The 18,871-nt window shown below is 34.5% G+C and overlaps 4 protein-coding genes across 14 annotated transcripts in view; 1 reads left to right on the plus strand and 3 right to left on the minus strand.

Moving 5' to 3' along the window:
* Positions 1-66: 66 nt before the first annotated feature.
* Positions 67-7,706, minus strand: LOC143177817 (phosphatidylinositol-3,5-bisphosphate 3-phosphatase MTMR4). 4 transcript variants are annotated; one of them, XM_076376024.1, is made up of 15 exons: positions 7,266-7,699; positions 6,060-6,377; positions 5,791-5,977; positions 5,546-5,724; positions 5,268-5,469; positions 4,940-5,130; positions 4,655-4,850; positions 4,390-4,575; positions 4,100-4,264; positions 3,646-3,899; positions 3,254-3,496; positions 2,126-2,450; positions 1,940-2,041; positions 1,674-1,858; positions 67-1,026 (listed from the first exon to the last, which is right to left on the minus strand). In XM_076376024.1, exons 1-15 carry the CDS (start codon positions 7,322-7,324, stop codon positions 702-704), a joined length of 3,117 nt encoding a protein of 1,038 aa, XP_076232139.1. In that variant the 5' UTR covers positions 7,325-7,699; the 3' UTR covers positions 67-701. The 4 variants fall into 4 exon arrangements, with proteins under 4 accessions (XP_076232139.1, XP_076232140.1, XP_076232141.1 ...); XM_076376025.1 differs by having other exon boundaries at positions 2,126-2,447; positions 7,266-7,697; XM_076376026.1 differs by lacking the exon at positions 7,266-7,699 and adding an exon at positions 6,446-6,731.
* Positions 7,707-7,822: 116 nt separating this feature from the next.
* Positions 7,823-10,282, minus strand: LOC143177826 (protein OPI10 homolog). Its single transcript, XM_076376048.1, has 3 exons — positions 10,051-10,282; positions 9,556-9,685; positions 7,823-9,064 (listed from the first exon to the last, which is right to left on the minus strand). The coding sequence occupies exons 1-3, from the start codon at positions 10,078-10,080 to the stop codon at positions 8,634-8,636; spliced, it is 591 nt and encodes a 196-aa protein (XP_076232163.1). The 5' UTR covers positions 10,081-10,282; the 3' UTR covers positions 7,823-8,633.
* A 1,025-nt stretch (positions 10,283-11,307) lies between these two features.
* On the plus strand, positions 11,308-17,331 carry LOC143177822 (uncharacterized). Of its 6 annotated transcripts, XR_013001661.1 has the most exons (15): positions 11,314-12,196; positions 12,559-12,707; positions 12,785-12,942; positions 13,474-13,547; positions 13,629-13,738; positions 13,814-14,028; positions 14,256-14,364; positions 14,723-14,817; positions 14,914-14,977; positions 15,079-15,154; positions 15,283-15,510; positions 15,673-15,778; positions 15,867-16,095; positions 16,289-16,842; positions 16,988-17,331. XR_013001661.1 is itself a non-coding variant. In XM_076376039.1 (14 exons), exons 3-14 carry the CDS (start codon positions 12,803-12,805, stop codon positions 16,427-16,429), a joined length of 1,587 nt encoding a protein of 528 aa, XP_076232154.1. In that variant the 5' UTR covers positions 11,314-12,196; positions 12,559-12,707; positions 12,785-12,802; the 3' UTR covers positions 16,430-17,331. The 6 variants fall into 6 exon arrangements, 5 of the variants coding, with proteins under 5 accessions (XP_076232159.1, XP_076232154.1, XP_076232155.1 ...); XM_076376039.1 differs by having other exon boundaries at positions 16,289-17,331; XM_076376040.1 differs by having other exon boundaries at positions 15,283-15,420; positions 16,289-17,331.
* Positions 17,332-17,501: 170 nt separating this feature from the next.
* Positions 17,502-18,871, minus strand: part of Pig-s (phosphatidylinositol glycan anchor biosynthesis class S) — a 35,774-nt gene continuing 34,404 nt past the window's right edge. For all 3 annotated transcript variants that reach the window (XM_076376038.1, XM_076376037.1, XM_076376036.1), the window contains exons 9-10: positions 17,861-18,207; positions 17,502-17,782 (exon numbers count right to left, since the gene is read on the minus strand). In XM_076376038.1, the coding sequence (XP_076232153.1) occupies positions 17,668-17,782; positions 17,861-18,207 (462 nt within the window). In that variant the 3' untranslated portion in view covers positions 17,502-17,667. The remainder of the gene's footprint in view (positions 17,783-17,860; positions 18,208-18,871) is intronic.

An 18,871-nucleotide genomic window follows, 5' to 3' on the forward strand; every position in this document is an offset into this window, starting at 1 on the left:
TAAGGAGGGAGCATGTCAAAAAGAGCGACAAAAGAAGAAAGAGGCAGATAGACGGAAACGATAGCATACGATAATGACATTTAATATTCCAATTCTCGTAAACAGCGGCAATATACAAATACAGGTTACTCGTGTCGTAATCCAACTACTATTCAACGAGTCACTCCATCGATCGATCGACAATTAATTAAGAGCGCACCTCGTATGGTGTCTAAAACTAGACGTCAGTCACAGCCTATCCAAAACGTTCCACGGCCTCGTTTCGCTGTATCTCGTGAGGAGCATAGATAAGATTTTCTAAAAACGGGGAAACTTGAATAGTCTCGTTCGAAGAAGCCAGGTATCTCGTTGGATCAAGTTACGTCTAAGGTGTATGTACAACCTCGTATACTGACTCGTCTTCTGACTTTGACACGCTATACACTTCTTCGTACAAATTATTACTTTATCTAGCAATAAATATATTCGATCGATCGAGGCGAATCCATTGTTGCGATCGTAAAGATCGTGACGCACGCTCACACATGGTATCGGACGCCGTGTATCGACGTAAGGTACAACTCACGTGTAGATTAAATAACCGGAAATCGCGCAAATCGGAGTTAAATATAACCCGCGTTGCTTTGCACGCATATCGTCAGAAACCAAATCGAAACCTGAAAGCTGCGATGCATGTCCTTGCTATATGTTCTTACGGATCTTCAATTTACCGTGGCCGCTGTGACCGATGGCTGTGTCTTTTGATGCGTAACCTGTAGTAAGTTGTCGCAACAGCTATCCTTTGTCATGTTTAACCCCTTCGATCTTTGACAAGGAGTTAAACTTTCAGAATTTGACGAAAACTCTACATCGTTTTCTCCTTTACTTGAATGACGAGCATTACTGTTATTGCACTGACAAGGACTTGTATGCCGATGCAGCCGAGAAAAACAATCGCTACAAACTCTCACTGGATTGTAAAGCTGCTCGCTAGGTAACGGTGTCGAGTTTTCTGAGCAATCTGCACAGAAGATCTTGCCACAGCATCTGCGATAGGAGTAGTACCTTTAGACCGCATAACTTCAGTATCAAGGGGGGAAACCACCGTGGCAGATAAAAATAAAGACTATTTTCAAGAATTTTTTCAAGTAAACTTGAAGTTTTTTTAAAAAAATTTTTAATACTCCCATGAAGTATATTTCTTTAGCTATGTCTTCTAAAAATTTCATACAAAAATATTCATGATCATAGTCATTGCAAAAACTAGAGTAAGAGCTCTCCAAAAATTTGTTGAAAACGTACAACTCATTCCATTTTCTTAAGTTATAAGACTGATTTGAATAAAGAAAAAATTGTTATAAGGTGATAGAACTTTGAAGAAAAAATGTCAAAAAAGTGTAAAAGTTTTTAACATTATATAAAAACTAACTATTCAATTGAAAATTCCTTATATATAACTGAAAAGTATAATACTAAGAATCACCACACAATATTTGAAATAAATTGGATAACAATTAACTGTGTTATGGATCTGCCTAATTTGAAAAACATGGTTCCGAAAAAAACGCGTTTAAGTTTTGCGAATTTTACTTTAATATTTTAAAGAGATACAACTTTTTTATTTTCTTTTTTAATCCGTCATAGTGGTTTCCCATCACGAATTATTATGTGTTGTGGCAAATAGCTTTGCTTACCTACAGTGATGTTTACGTTTCCCAAGCCAGAATTCCGTGTCACAACCCATGCATCGACTCACCGCATGATCAGGCACCCATAGAGTGGGAGCAGGGCCTAGGTCTTCAACAGCTTCCCAAGACATATCCGAAGGTAATGATTCTCCGTGATCGCCGGCGCTTCCCACCGAATCGGGTAACGATCCCTGAAACGTATCAGGCCAACACCTTCAGTTGATTGAAATCCCTCTTCGACGAATTTCAACACCAAGTCCTTAAACACTCACAATATCATCGATGCGATCAGTATCTGTGTTATGATTGCAAACTTGTTTGATTAAAGCCAACCTCGTAGTATGTAACTCTTTTCTTAAAGCTTCTTCTTTTAACTAAAACGTAACAACGCACAAATTCTAAAGTAATCATTTGTGAACTTATGATTTTGTAAATATGTTATATATAATAAAATATACCTTATTTTCGACGATGATCTGTTGGACGCGCATTTGAACATCGCAATGTATAACGGGAAGACCATCGACGTCATCCAGCCTGTCAGGACTATCTGGCACCACATCCTGATGACTTGGAGAAACCGGACAAACACTACTAGGTGTTCTTGATATTAATGGCGCACTGCCATCACTGACGTCACTTCCTTCATTATGGTTGTGATTTTGACTTTGTCCACTGCTCTGATTGTAATTACGGTTGCAAGAGCAAATGGTTCGACCAGTGGCATTCGCTTCGATCCACGGCGATACAATGTCCTGTGGTGAATTTTTCTGCGGCCTGCTGCTAGACAAACACTTTTTGTTGTTCGGATCGAATTCGAATCCGGATTTGAATCCTGATTCATATTTGGTGTGGAACTTTTCTTACAAGAATAGGTCGCGAGGTGTTACCCACAATATTGAATAAGATTTTATAGTAGTGAAGCTTCAAATACTGAAGCTATCAATACAAAAATGTCAAAATTAATCATTTAGAAGATATTTATTTAATTACATGTTCAAATTTCATTAAGTCTTTTATACAGTACCCAATTTTTTTCATGCTCGTTTTTTATTATTATACATAGTATATAAACAATATTTAAATATTCAAACTTACGTAAAGCGAAATTCTTATCCTCATGTTAGGCACAGTCAACTTGTGTTTACACAAACATTTACTAACGTTTCTAATAGCTATCAGACACATGAAGCAAAATGACCATGTTAAAAAATCAATTTTTTTATTCAATTTACAAACACATATATTTATTTCTCATGTTTTTTACGATAGATAACACTTAATCTTCTGTACGCATTAGAATTAAAATATTAAATACGACTCATATTTTTTAAAAATTTAGTAATGAATTTTTATCTGCAGTTTATGTAATGCATTCAATAATAAACAAAAACCAGCATGAAAAACTAAACTATTGATGAAAAATAGCTTTTTGAGCTTCTATCATTTGTACAAGAGATCACTGAAAATGAGGGTATCATCTTGAGACTTGTCTTTGTAAAATAGAAATAATTCATTAAATTTTAACTTGAATTTTAATTTCTCAAGTTTAGACCTGATTTTGTTTTATAATATATGATACTTACGTGTCGTTATCAGTGGTGGTTGTACTTAGAAGAGAATCGTTACTAGGTATAAGCGTGTCCGTTGAACTGTCTACTGATGGATTTGCTACAGAATCACTTGAAGCTTGAGTTATTGTGTTACCCTTTGCCTTATCCTCACTATCTGATGTATTCTTTTCTATACTTTCAGCCTTACAATCTTCTACACGATTTACAGTTTTCTCTCCCATGGTTTCCCCGTCGAGTGTTAAAGAATCAAATTTCCTGTAACCGCATTACCACTGATGCTACCAATTTATTGCCTTTATAATATATCAATTTATAGAAAAAGAAAAGTCTTAACGATATCAAAAAATTAATGGTCAGAAATATAAGGTGCAATAGACAAAAAGAGCAATAATAGCAATAATTACTTTTCCACAGAAATACTTGGGTCGCTGAGTCTACGATGAAGATAGGCCGCATGATCCGGGGCAGCATGCATAAGATCCCCGTACGATCGTGTTTTAGTCATTTGTCCCTGTGGTTCTTCACTTTCGCCACTCTCGATATCTATCATAGTCACCCTCTGTTTATCATCTCGAACGCCAAGAGAGGATTCCATAGAACCCGAGTATACTTCAGACCATAAAACGAGGTCTCGTACGTTACATCTTGGCCATAATACCTGATAATAATAACGATCGCCGATATACATCGTATGTACATATGTGCAAGAGAGCATATACATGTGTACATGTATGTATTTTAAATAATATGATCAGATCAATAGTGCAAAATAAAATACCATTAAGTATTTTATTAAAATTAAATAAAAAATTGTAGCGAATGTACAACGGTTGAAATACTAAATGAAAAATATCTTACTTGATTTTTTAGGGGTGAGTACAAATGATTTACGAATGAACTGGAATTAAGGAAGCGCCAAACTGAAAATGTACGGTCCCATATTCTTAACTGAAGTCTTTCTTGCCTCGTGTTGCAGAGAAATGTGCCGAAAAGCTGTGAATATGTATGCTGTGCTAGCTTCACCTGAAATCAATCGAGTCAATGTCGGGTTGTTAGTTAATGCTGTAACGTTAACGGAAACGAAACATTTGTACGTACATACATATAACTGGTTAGAAAGCAGTAACCAGGAATGTTGATGTACTCACGAGATACGCCGGAGACATCTGAAAGCTACACTTAAATTGTAGAGTTAACTGATGTACACAGTCGAGCCATTGCAAAAATACCGGACATCGTTCATTTGGATCTTCACAGCCAACCGTTTGTCCACAACGATCCGCAAATTTGTGTCCAAAGTCTAACCATTCTCTCTCGCATAATATTTGGAAACCCTGGTAACATTAAAGAAAAGTAATTGAAGGGTTGTGCTGCAATAAACAAAAAGAGAAAAAGGGAGTACCTTCAGCATACCTCCATAGTTCGATAATACGGATCGAGAAGGATTTGCGCTAAAGCGACTATTTGAGGTGTCCTATCCCAGCCGTCGCTACAATGTACCAATACTGGTCGACCGTCCCTTTCTATTGTAGATGCTACTGTCACCGCTGCACGTAACAATCCAGACATATGTTGTAACCATCGCGTACCTTCTAAGAGGCTGAGCCAACTACACACCGAAACAAAATCGATTGTGAGAGAGGTCTTACCAATGACACTTACTGATAATAAATAGGGTTGTTACAACGAAACATTTACGTGGGTTGATCCGCGTCCGATGCACAAAGCTGTCTCACCGCGTGAAAACTCTTCCGAATCGAGTGAATATTTGGTAAATTCATGAACTGTATGTCGCAACTGGGATAATATTCAGGACATTCGCAACCACCACCGCGCGCTCTATTCGCTACGGCGGTTGTGTACGATCTTGCGTCCACGATTAAAACTTTCTGCAAGTAAGTTACAAATCAAAAAGATATCGAGTGTTTTAAATTTATTTGTAATTTCTTTTTATCGAATCTCCGACCAATAACAAGGTGTATCGAAACTATTAAGTAACTCGCTTAAATATCCTTGTGATACCCACTTTGGTGCTATTTGCCATGCCATTGTCTTCGCCAGCATCAGAATAAACAATAGAAGAATCCATTATAGTCACTTCACCTTTATCGTAAGAACACGCATCCGAAAGAGCTTTCAAGAGACCCTCATCTTCTTTACTTCGCCAACCAAGCCAACCAACTTCTGGTTGACTACTTCGCGCTATTACCGCACCATTGTTTACATGCCTTTAAAGGAAAAAGAGGTTTTTTGTTAATGTAAAACCATATTTCACTACAAAAAATTTGTACTTTTTTGTAATACCTCCAAACAACAGCAGGAATGCGACGAGAACTACGGAACTTAGCCACAATCTCCAAAGTTTCATCCGAAATACAAGCAGGAACCAAAAGTAATGGTGGATAAGATGGGCACATACGATAATCTTTATTAATTTGACTGATGCGCCACGTACCATGCAAATTGAATTTCAACCGTTCTACCTAATAAAAATAAAAGAGATAATTAATTACGATTAAATCTCAACTTGTTTGCTACTAGTTACTTACCTCCGAATTAAAAGTAGCAACATACGAAGGGTTATCTTTTCCAAGCTTTGAGCAATCTTTACCTTCCTCAATTGACCATGCATAATATGCAAATGCAAATATATCTTCTATGCTTTTTCGTGGATAAGTCACTTTATGCAGTCGCTTAAACCATTCTAAACAATGTTCATTTGTGGAAAAGGCACAGCTGAAACGATCAGGCATAAAATTAATAGAAAAGATAAATAAAATGTAATGAAATATTTTAAATAAATTAAATCATTGTATACCTCAACGAACGTGCATCTTTACAACCAATATGTAAAAAGAAAATCTCTTTGACTTCTAATTGTTCTATTAAACCCAATGGGATGTTGTAACAAGTTTGACTCAATTGCAAATATAGTCTGTAATTAGATAGTGCTAACACCCCATCTGATGTACGTCCAAGTGCTACAATAAATTCCCCACTCAGAAGTGTAAATGGAACTGTGAGCGTCTGATCCTCGCATTCAAAATGTGTGTGCTTTGGAAATAATTCTGAAGCATGTAAATGACAAATAGATTGCAAACTTGTTGGTTCTTCGGAACTCTCCATCTCCTCCTCTCTGCAATACAACATATACAGACTTTATTCTTCCACATAAACATGAGGAACATTAATTATGGATTCTACCTATATCTTTACAGACAACTTGGAGCTAGGTTATAAGGTACTTTCCAAAACGATAAATTGCACTATTTTTATACCACATATTGAAATCACACGTTACATTCTGGAAATTTCAAATTATTTACAACGTTGCGTCTTCTACATAATGCACATACACTGTTTCATTGAAATCCATTTTAACAGACATTTTATGATATTAAATTTGTATGCGTTCATTTCAAACAGCATAATACACCGACAAAAACATGACATCGGTACGATTTAGACGAGACAGGAATGACTGTCACGACAATTTGTTACCGATTATCGATTTATATCGTTCGAAAGTTGCACTACCATACAAAGAAATATCTGCAGGAAAGAATGTGGACGTACGAAGTACGAGATACGAGGAACAATAATGTTCCACCTCTGAATGCTTTAAACATTAACGCTCACGAAGGAAACACGAAAACATATTTCGCTGGAATTTACGACAACTTCACGATTTCCAATCATTCCTTAAAAACTAATTCTATCGCAGATGACAAACGCTCGAAATTCACGAACAAGATTTCAAATTCCGCCAGACAATAAAACCGTCTTTTAAAGGGACGTAAATTTATTCATGATCGTATGACACAAAAACTAATTCTAGTGATCAAGTGACTCCGATTACGGATGATTACTAAACTAAATGGTATTACACGTAACATCAAAGGTAGAAACGTTGAAATACGACCGATACGTTTCCGATTAGAGCAATTGTAAAATTGGCTATAATTTTTCTTGTAAACAGCAACCGATAAAAAGCGACGAGTTCGGGACAACGACAATGTCTTACCTTGGACTGCGAAGTTTCTCCGCGATGGACGATGTCCGACAACCGTTTTGATACTTCATTCAAGATCCATGAACAGTCGTTTAGACGAGAAACAGAATGAGGATATTATTCGTTGGAGAGACCATTTCTCCGTAACGAAAGAGACGCAATAAATTTAAATTTAATTTTCACGAATACGTTGATCTTTTAGATTGTGTGGTGGGTACGTAGAGATATCTTACGGGATAAACGCGACTCTAACTAATCTCATACGAACCCAATCGAAGCGCGATTATTTTTCGTTAAGATGGTTCGCGGAAATTATTAACATCACGGCGCACAATCTTCATCAACTGACTCGCTTACTTCTTTTTTGCGAGACAGCAGTATTACAAGGAATTCAAAATTTTCAATTAATTTTCATGAAAAATACTCTCTCCATCTGACGTGAAAGTTACACTGACAGATCAGTCTATATTATAAATTAAGCAGCATTTTCATTGCTCGATTCTACCTTCGTAACGATTTCTAAAGAGCGAACGTTTCTTATAAAGGGTTTTCAATTGAAACGTCATTAGTTACAATACTGTTTTATATTTATTGTATTTTTATAGTCACAAACACATCAAATAATGAAAAAAACAAAATAAATGTGTATCTGATACAGAAAAAAATAAAAGATAATAATGTTTTTCCGACACGTTATGTATATATGTTAATTTACACACATGTATATGTACTTTTACATACGTATATATATGCCGGCTCTTGTATAGGTATATGCATACATAATTTTCGAATTGAAATCTTATTTAAAATAATCACGTATTGATTAATCTTAGTCTTTTCAAATAGAAATACAGGTAGCGCTACTGCATTCGCACTTTCTTTACTGGCAGCTCTTTCAATTTTCGTCTGTAACGTAACTCTCTAACTTCACATTCATTCATGGTTATTTTGTTCAGCAAACGAAATGAACAATTAACACGCATGCGCATTGACTTGTCGCTTTTTCTTACACGTTATCAAAAACTAAAAATATTTACACTTTTGCAATATGTACTTGTAGCTACATTTTTCATAAATCACGAAAAGAAATTTTCGTAGCGAAAATCATGTAAAGACCAATTTAGAGAGCAAATACATAATTATTAATTGCGATAAAAACATTTACAGGTAACAAATTCTGCATTTTAAGCGAAGTACGTGATAGCATCATAGTTATTCTTATTATTGCCATCATACTGCTCTCGATGAAAGTATAATAAATTTAAATCCTGATGTATAAGGTGATGCAATCTTATCTGCATCTTGTTAACGAAAGCGCGAACACAGAATGATGCGTCGCTATGTAAAATGGAAAACGAACTATCGAGAGTCACTTTCACATCATGCTTTCCAAAAGTTTGGATTTTGTTGTAATCTTCTCTCAAAAGTTTCGTACCATCCTTGAATTGTTGATAATGGTACGAAGTTTTCCGTTGGATTTGGCGTCATTTGTGCTTGAGTCACAGAAAAACTTGATATATAATTTAAGAAGCTGCTGAGCATCTTCTGAACGAATTCTAAAAAGGAGTTTGATTGGGTTTCGGCCAGTGTAGTTGCCTGCATTTCTATGGCTCCAAGAGGTTCAATTGAAACTCCTATTTGTGCTACATGTGAAATCTTTCCAACTCCAAAAATTCCTACATTACTGTTTTCAAACTCATGATTTTTCTTTAAGGTTGATATTTTAAATATCGCTGATGGTTTGCCATTTGAAATGTATCCAAGAAATTGCCAATTTGGCGGAGCAATTGGATCCGGCCAACTAAAATATACTGTGGAAATTGAATTTTAATTAACTTTATATTACCATATGTTTATATTTATGTGATAATATGAAGTGTTTGGGGTAGTAAGGACAAATTCAACAAAAGATTCTTATATCTTCATATATCAATAGTTCTTTTTTTGTCTTTTTCTTTTTTACATGTTAGCAATTATAACTGCACTTACAAGATAGTAAAAAAATTGAAATATTCCCTCTATCTTTTATTTAAAGAACATGAGTACTATTGAAGCACCTGGCAGAGCGCAAACTATGGAATTCGCCCTTACTACCAGGTAACTCGAAAAACTCAAAAGAAGTTTTCTTATTCTTCAAAACCTTAATTTATATAGGAAAGAAGCATAAAATTCACAAAGCATTCATATAGGAATATATGGTAGCTACCATAAATTAACTTGATGTAACGAAAACATTTTTACAAAATGTTAAATTTGCCTTTATTAGTCCAAACGCCTCATATAATAATTGTATAATACATACCTGCACCGCCTGTTCCATCAGGGAATGGTATAGTACCCGTTAGAAATACCACAATGTGATTTATGTTATCGGCATCCGGTACTGTTATTAAGAACTGATTTTCTCCTATTTGTTGGAAATCAGTTTGTACCTGCAATACGACAATATCAATAACAATTAATTGTTAATTGAAGTCTTGTTTAAAATTAAATTTGATTTTACTAGGTTTATAGCTTTTTTAAATATACTTAATAAACACGTGTAATTACGTTTACAACCACTTGATGAATGATATAATTAAGTGGGCAGCATTATTGAGAGAAAATAAATAAGACGTGAAACAAACAATAAACAATGAACGAAAAATATTACAATTTACAACATGGTAGGAAACCGATTCCCGTATGTTTATATCGATATAGTTAAGATATTGTATTTATTCATAGAAAACTAATAGCCGCATAATTCAAATAGAATACAAAATTGATATCTGTTACAAAATAGATTAATACTTACAAGTCGACCAGACACGATTATACCAAGCATCTTTATGCAGAGTCTAGATCATTCCATCGTCTTTACCTTATCACACTATATCTGAAAATACTCGTGCGACTTCGCGACACCATCCAAACATTTATAATTGCGAGTTTGATGTTCATCACGATTCATGAATACATAGATAGGGAACACGTTAGGGATAAGTTTAATCCTTAAGGTTAAGGTATGTTCTCAAATATACGTCTGTTTGCTTAACGTAGATACTTCTACTTAAACTTTTTTAATTGACAACGATTGAAAGTAAACAATAAAGTGAGCAAGCAATTTAGAATATTCTTTTATATCCATGGTTTGTTACGTTCTAAATTGCATCATATTTTCTTCTGTATACATCTTTCCTGATAAATGATAAATATGTACACACAGCGATAAAATCGTTGATGTTTTATTGCACTAATAAATTATTCTCTTAATTGAATATTAACATGGGAATATCTGTTGCATATGTATATGTTTATATCCTATTTGCTACCTGTTGTGTTACACCTCAATGTAGCTCTTAACGCCTCCATTTTGTATGTTCTCCAAAATATGAAATTCACATGATTTACGTTACTTACTTATTCGATTTTTAAGTTTCAGATCAAATTGTATTTCTACATATAGATAACAATGGTTCCTTATAACTGTATGTATACATCATAAACAATCGATTGTTATCTTCTATTGTTGAACAATGCTCAGCTACCGTATGATATCATTTTGTCTTCTGTATTATAGGCATAAATGTACAAAATTTTCATATAAAGTGCATTTTTCTCATTGTTTAATGAATTATCGTAAGTTCTGCTATATCTTATAAAAAATGCATATTTTATGTACATAGATTTAATTAATTTTCTCTAATTTGTGGTAATAAACAATAAGAATTTTCTCCAATATATGACAATAAAGCAAATATATTAAACAAGTATTGAAAAAACAGATGAAGAAAATATCAAACTTAGAAAGGTGGTGGATTGTCGGAGACTGAAAGAAGGTCGAACATAGCATAATACGGAACTTGTGCAGATACTATAAACTAGTGGCGTTAGTCAGTTCTTTATTTACGGTCCTCTCATTCTCGCCTTTAGCAGCGCGTTTCAGAAAAATTGACTTTTGCTTTTGCCTTTTCCTATATAGTAACCATCTTGTAATGGCGATGGTGAGAGCAACCTCTACGAACTTCAATGTGTGTGACATCACGCTTCATTGTTAGAGGTTTACGTCATTCCCGAGTCTGGTCTTCAGTCGGTACACGCGATCTGCGATAGCTTACAGGCACGTACGGACGAATGGCGGCAAGTGTTGGCGATGAAGGAGGCGAAAAACACGCAAATCATCGTTGCGACTGCGCGAAATACGCTCGGCATATTTCCTTTCTCGTACTAGTGAAATTATAATCTTCCCGCCGAAATTTCTGTACAGCTCGATTTTTAGACGAGTCAAAATAGAGACAAAGAGCAATAATTAAATTTTTGGGGGATAGGGAAAAAAAATATTAACGATAAGGAAAAAAAAAAAGAAGAGAAAGGATACTGCGTCAATAAAGGAAAGAGAAGGCGACTGAAAAGAATAGAGAGAGAAAACAGGGTGGGAGAAGAGCGAAAAAGAAGGGAGGACATACAAGAGCTAAACAAGAAGAATGATGCGAAGCGCGATGTTTAACAGTGGCAGCGTTGATCTGTGATTTCACCAACGATTAGTAATTCCATTGGGACAGATTAATGTGGATCGAGTGTGGCGGTGTGCTTTTGAACAAGGGGATACTTTTCGCGCGGAGGATAAGATCGCGCGCGTGGTGTCACTAGTGTTGGGGGGAGTTTTCACGAACATGTAATTTATTTGTGATCCGCTCGTGGCAGTGCCTCTTCGACGACGCGTTCTTACATTTTAAATATAACGGTGTATAAATAAGTATGAGCAATAGCGGGAGTGCACAACCGGAGCTCTCACTATTAATTTTTCCAAAGGATTTGTGTTTAGTTGACATGTTCTTTATTCGCATTTGAGGCTCGTAAATGAAAGCACGTCGAGTGCAATTAAAATCGATGGTTTTCTCCTCGAAGTTTACCACATATGTTTTTCGTGCGTGGGCATGCAGCACCGAACTATCGTCAAGGTTAGTGTGTCTGACAGACTTTCCATCGCTCCACGATTTTATATGCTCGTTTTCAGTGGATGGCATTGAATAGATACGACAGATAGATAATTAAATAGTGCACTCTAACGTATGGATCTCTCGCCACAATAATAATACTACGTATTAAGCATTTTGTGACTCATAATTTTACTTTGTGTTAGTTTTTGTGATAAATTCAAGATAAATCATGTTTAATTATCCTTTTGTATTTAGTAATTTTTTGATTCTTTCCCTTCATCTATTTTTATTCTTTCCTTAAAACTTGTTTTACTACTATAATCAACAATAAACTTAACAGTGTTACTACAGAACATTAATTGTGTTTATAATTTCTTATACAGGAAAATTCGAAATTCTCCTCTGTTGGACGATTAAAGAATAGATATATTGGTTGAACATAGACTTCTTCCATAGCATGTGTCTTTTTATACAATGAGGTCTTATTGTACTTCCTTCAAAACATACGTCGATAAATATCGACAGAATCTGAGTAAGTATAATCATTGCAAAAATATTATATGCATTGAAGGTTGACAAATTTAAAATAAACATACAATTCTGTTTCAGGTGAAAAACACATACGTGATGTTGCTGTTTGCAAGCTGGTTGAGTTGTAAAGAGTGGCAATTTGCTGAAGAATACCTGGTTGACAATTTTTATACTTGTATAATGCTCCAAGAATTTTATATGTTCGTTGTTGAATTGGCACATTTGTGCAAAAAAGGGTAATACAATTATTCGTACAAATATGTATCAATTCAATGTATAAATCAGTTATTAGTAGTTTCTTATTTAATCATACATTTTTTCAAGTTTGTAACCACTTCAAAATTATCAATAAGAAAAACAACATATGTTGTAGGTTAAAAATAATAAATATCCGGACATAATTGATCATAAAGGAGACAACTGTAAACCAACAATGCAGCGTAGCATACTTCTCTTTGTTGCAAAAGGATTTGATATTTGGAAGTATGTTTCATATTGTAGTGCAAAACTTTTTAAACTAATTTATAACATATAGTTTCATTACCACACTCCAACAAAAATTGATACAGTTATTATATTTACTTTTGATTGCAAATTCGTTTGTCAATCATTTTTACATCAGTGAAACAATGTAAAAGACATGCAGAGCACATATCGAATCCTCTTGCAAAGAGATTAAAATAATTTGCATAGTTTGAGTGTGATAATATTATGTTGGATCACCAGAGAATCAAATTCAATCGATTGAATTGTATGTCTTATTCCAGAACAGCCGTTTCTATGAGCACCTCTCATCCGTTACACTGTGATGGAAAGGATACTAACTGCAAAAGTGGTTCAAGTGAGTTTACTGTATACTGTGTCGCTTGTAATAGCGTTCTATGTACTATATTTCATTCAATTACATGATACTTTTTTATAGAGAGAATGGCATATGAGGTATTTCTGGGTGGATCTTGTAATCCAACTACATGGAGGTCAGAAATAGCAATACCGACTCTTCAAAGCCTTGGAATTACTTATTATAATCCTGTATGTGAATCTAAATTTCATTTAATTTCTCCTAATCTGTTATTCGTCATTATAATTATTCTAAGTACGTTTCAGCAAGTATCACAGTGGGGACCGGAACTAATAGCTCAAGAATATGAAGCAAAACAGACGGCAAAAGTGTTACTTTTTGTAATCGATAACCAAACGCGCAACACTGCAGGTATTATTGAGGCAGCTCAGTTGGCAGCTACACGTCGCGAGTCTTTAATCCTCGTTATTTATCCGTATCGTCAAGGTCAAACAATACTCGGCGAAACTGTATCCACTCAGTAAGTTTTCTACGTTTCTTTGTATTGCCTAACTATGGAGAAAGGCAATAACTATAAAAAAATGTGAAATTAAGTATTTTACATTTTTCAATACTTTTGAATATCTGCGCCGTATTTTAATGCAAAATAGCTGTAAAATATTTTTAAGAGATACTGTTTTTCTCCATAGTTGAACGGTGTGCATCTATTACATTAGTGATGACAAATAACAAGTTTCTTTTGTATAGAGAATATTATGACTTGATGAATGGATTGTTGGTACTACAATATCTTATGGAAAGGCAGAGGATACCGATATTCGAAAGCGTATCAGTTGCCCTTAATTGCACGTCGAAGGTAGTTAACTAATACAGAAGTTTATAAATCTGCTGGTGTAAGGTAAAACGACCTATTTTACATTTTCAAAAAATTCGAGTTAAGGCCTCCATGAAGATCTAGAATGCAGAATTCATATTTTCAAAAAAAAGAAAGAGTATTAAAAGAACTTTTTCAGTTAAAAATAAGAGTTCAGCTTTCGCACAAGTGCATAAGGCAGTATTGAAATTGAAAACTGTAAACGCCAATATCTCGAAAACAAAAACATGTGACGTAGATCATTTTGCCTTACAACCACAGAAATAATAGGCGGACATGCAATTAATTTTTCCTTGTATTTTGAATATCAGTATCATTTAAACGCATAATGTGGTCATAGGTGCTACGCGAAGAAATAAAGGTGCAAGATCTGCATTCCGAAGGGGGCATCAGACCGATCAAAATCTCTACAAGTCAAAATGGAATGGACGCGGTGTAAGTCATTTTCAGCATCAGTCATGTTTAGAGTAGTATTTACGCGAAATCGCATTATAATGACTTAATATTAAATTTTAACTTGCTCGTTTGTAGCACGCTTAGGGAAATTTTCAAGTCCATGGATATCAATGACACTGGAAGTATCAGTTTAGAAGAAGTAAGTCATTTTTTTTTCTTTTTTCTCTGTCGGGAAGCACGTTTACAATTGTTGAAATTATTACGACACATTACGTTTGCGTCACTTTCTTCGTTTCGCAGGCTTGGATAGCGTTACAAACGAACGTGAAATGCAACGTGTCAATTTCGGATCTCCTTAATGTCGTAAATAAATCGGGTAATAAGCTTCTTTTACATGTCCTTAGTAAATAGCTAATTAGTTAATAATTAGGCAACCAATCGCGTTACACAGAAGTAAAAGTCGCCAATGTATATACTATTCTTTGTACGTGCATGTGTTTTTAGAAACTCATAGGACGTTGATAGACGATGGATTTCCAACCAGGAGAGATCCGAGAGAATTACGGATAAACTTTGAACAATTTTGCGCCCTAGCTGCTGAATCTACTTGGAGGTTGAAGAGCAACGGCGTTTCTTGTGAAAGTGAGATACCTTCAGTTTGGAGTATATTATGTAGGAAGGCTTCAAAATTTCTTCGCAGAGCTATTGTGCAACCTTTTAACCGATTTTTAGGTATTTTTTATTTTCAAAAATTTTCCATGATCTATAAAATACGTGTATAAAACTCAACAAGTTGTAAGTCACTCATGTCTCATGAATTCGAATAGTCTTGAAAGCATCTGAAAGTATCTAAACAGCTATGTAGACGTCCCGCTTAATTATTCAATGTTTCAGATTGGACAAATTCCTTGATGCCAGAATCTGAGAAGAGAGATTTATACATTGGAGTAATTGGTAAAGATCAGTTTTGGTTAGAAACGTCTGCAGCACCGTCCATCGAGTGAGCATTCGAGATGTAACGTTCTTTCGATTCTCGACATTGTAACAGAGTCATTGAGTCTACGTGTAAATTGTTCTTTTTCTTTTAGATCAATGGGATTATCTTTCTATCGACCAAGCCTATATGAGTACAACGTAAAGGTGTTACCACAAGAATTGCAAAGAATGAAAAATTCGCGATTAATATTACTAATCGTGCCACAACACTCTCGTGGTATTACCGTGATGGCATTGGCAGCTCATCTAATTGGATTGCACGCAAAACTGGTCTTGTGCGTCCAAACACTTCCTGAAGGTTGTGTAGTTTCTGGAGAGAAGGTCAGTGTTTTCTTGATTAATTTATTACCCTCATGTTTGTACCAAAAACCTGATTTTCCTTACCTTTCTCCTTTCTATCACTCACATTTTTCTAATGTTTTTTATTGTTTTATCTTAATTTTCTTGTACACATATGTATATGTACTTTGTATATGTATATAGAGAGAAAAACACAAATTACGTTTTTATTTAGCTGACGGAACAAGCCACAAAAGACTACAACCGGGGAAGAATGTACCTGTCGGACTACGCGACGCGCGAAGGTGTACCTGTTTTTCAGAATATCGCAGATGCTCTGCAACACGCGATACAGCTAGTTCAAAGTCTCCGTTGACTTTCTTCTTGTCCTTTTCTATTTCTTTTTCATATAAGTAAGCTTTTCAATTCACTGATTAATTTATTTTTATTCTTAGCCATGTTCAGCTACCGATCGAGATTCGTAAGACGAAACGACACGTATAGCTGTTCTCATTTATACGTACAGAAAGCAACTTGCATAAATTTTCTGTGACCTTAACGTTAAAACCGTGTACTACTTTGGGAGGCGAACCTCTTTTGAGAATCGATTACGATGGACGAGAATGGACACGCATATACGTATATAAACATGTTATGCAAAAGAATCGGCAAATCAGTACATTTACTTAATCGCATTACGAAACACTTTGTTCGAATATCGGGAAGCTATTACAGCTTTATTGAATTCAGCTTATTCGATTTACCTGAATTTTACTGGAATATCTCACGGTAATTGAACATATTTTTTTATAGCGATTCAACTTGATAATTTTATAACCTTTTGGTAACTGGTTGAGGATTGATACACAACTATTGTATATAGATTATTAACTGTTTCTAACGATCTAATGATAATTAATTTGAAATTTGATAGGAAGAACACGTGGGTATGAGTGAAAGACGCTTGATCGCACTAAATGTGCATGAATGCGTGAGTGACTAAGAAAGTATGCGTGCACAAGTGTGTGTACAGACGTGTACCTGTATGAACAGGCATCTGATTTAGCTCTAACTTACGATGTTATACACTGTGACGCGTGATGGAATTTTGGTCCTGATAAATTTTCTCTGTCAACAACACAAATTATACAAGAAACTTTGAAAACTCCGAAGACACATAAACGTACGTTTAAATGCACGACAAAGAAAAACCAAGTGTAGCTATGTATAACTTAATGTCATTCGAAAATCATCGTTGAAACGTTTTGACTGGCTCAATATGTTTTTTCCTTTCTTTTTCCCTTTTTCTTTTTTTAAATTAATTTTGCAGTCATTTTCTTTATACAATAAAAAATAATATTTTTACTCGTATCACTTGTGTTATTGTCTACTAGATACATAGAAAATGATAGCACTAAATTAAGGAAAAATTGCATATAAAATCTAGATGTGTCAAAATTTGCCTATATTTAATTTTTCCTGTTTTTCAAAAACATTAAAACCTGCAATTAAGTTTTACGTTTTCACTTGAATACACACAAGGGTAAATAAAGTCACAAGCCTTTGCGTCTTATTGTTACACAATAGTTTAGCTGTTGTGGAACACTTGTTGCTCTAATCTTCTTTACTTTTACTAATTCTTCCAAAGTAGTAATATCTATATATATTTTTTAAAGAAAGCAATACTGGTATCATAGCTGGCAGAAAGAGGGGAATGTACACGGCATATCTGAAATCAGAAAAAAAAACAAAATTATAATGTATGATTAATTACGATCGAATGATAAAACAAGAACTGTCAATTTACTTTTGATCTTCGGGAAAATATAGCAAAGCTAAGAGTGTTGGATCCGAAAATGCTGCTTCTGCAGTAACAAACGCTTCTTTGCTTAATTGAAATCCTTGACTAAGATCGCCTTGGGTTAACTTCGTGGCTGACTCTTCAATCAAATGTAAAGCAGTCTTGATCCTGTTGCCTACAACTTCGGTAATCACAATGTTTCTGATTTCTGTAAGAAGTCGAGCGAGCGACTGTAAAGTTAATTTAGCCGTAGTTAGCTGTTCAATCGTTCGAATACGCAGCAACGCGTCTACTTCCCAATCACGTATTTTCAATCCTACTAAACGGTCGATATTTACACCATTTAAGGGTTTCTAAAACACATGGAAAAAAGAATGTAAGTAATAAAATTGCAATTACTTTAACCTGGTAAACATAAAACACAGTATAAATATTGTGTATTTCAATTTAATATGTTTCGGTAAATCTAGGGAAGAAAGAAGCAACCTCAAATCCAATCATTCGTGTGAGCTGATTTTATTTATATATAGGTATTTAATGTTATAGTTTTGTCACAAGAACAACAAAAATTTGATCACGTTCTAAAATTGTTATGTGCCTAATAAAATGATCATAAGATTAGCATTATTGTAATAATTCTCTAAATATTTCTGTTTATACATTCATGAATATGCCACTTTAATTAATAATAAATAATTTTCACAACATAGAATAATATATATATAACAAAATATATGAAACAAATAATTTAAAGTTAATAATACTATTCACAAAAAGTAATTTAAGTAAAAATAGAATTTCCTGTAAAAAGTAAAGATTCAAAAATATATTTTCACTGAAAATCGAATTAATAAACCTTATGTGACCTACTGTAGTCGCACTAGAGCTATTTCAACGTCAAATATCTTTATAAATAAAACCCATTCACACGGAAACTCGGTTTAGCAGAAAAAAATTAATTACAATCTGCAATCTTACTGCTGCGAACTGTTACATCTATATGAGCAATTCGAAACG

The sequence above is a fragment of the Calliopsis andreniformis genome, chromosome 4 (assembly GCF_051401765.1).
Source record: "Calliopsis andreniformis isolate RMS-2024a chromosome 4, iyCalAndr_principal, whole genome shotgun sequence".
NCBI classification, from domain to species: domain Eukaryota; kingdom Metazoa; phylum Arthropoda; class Insecta; order Hymenoptera; family Andrenidae; genus Calliopsis; species Calliopsis andreniformis.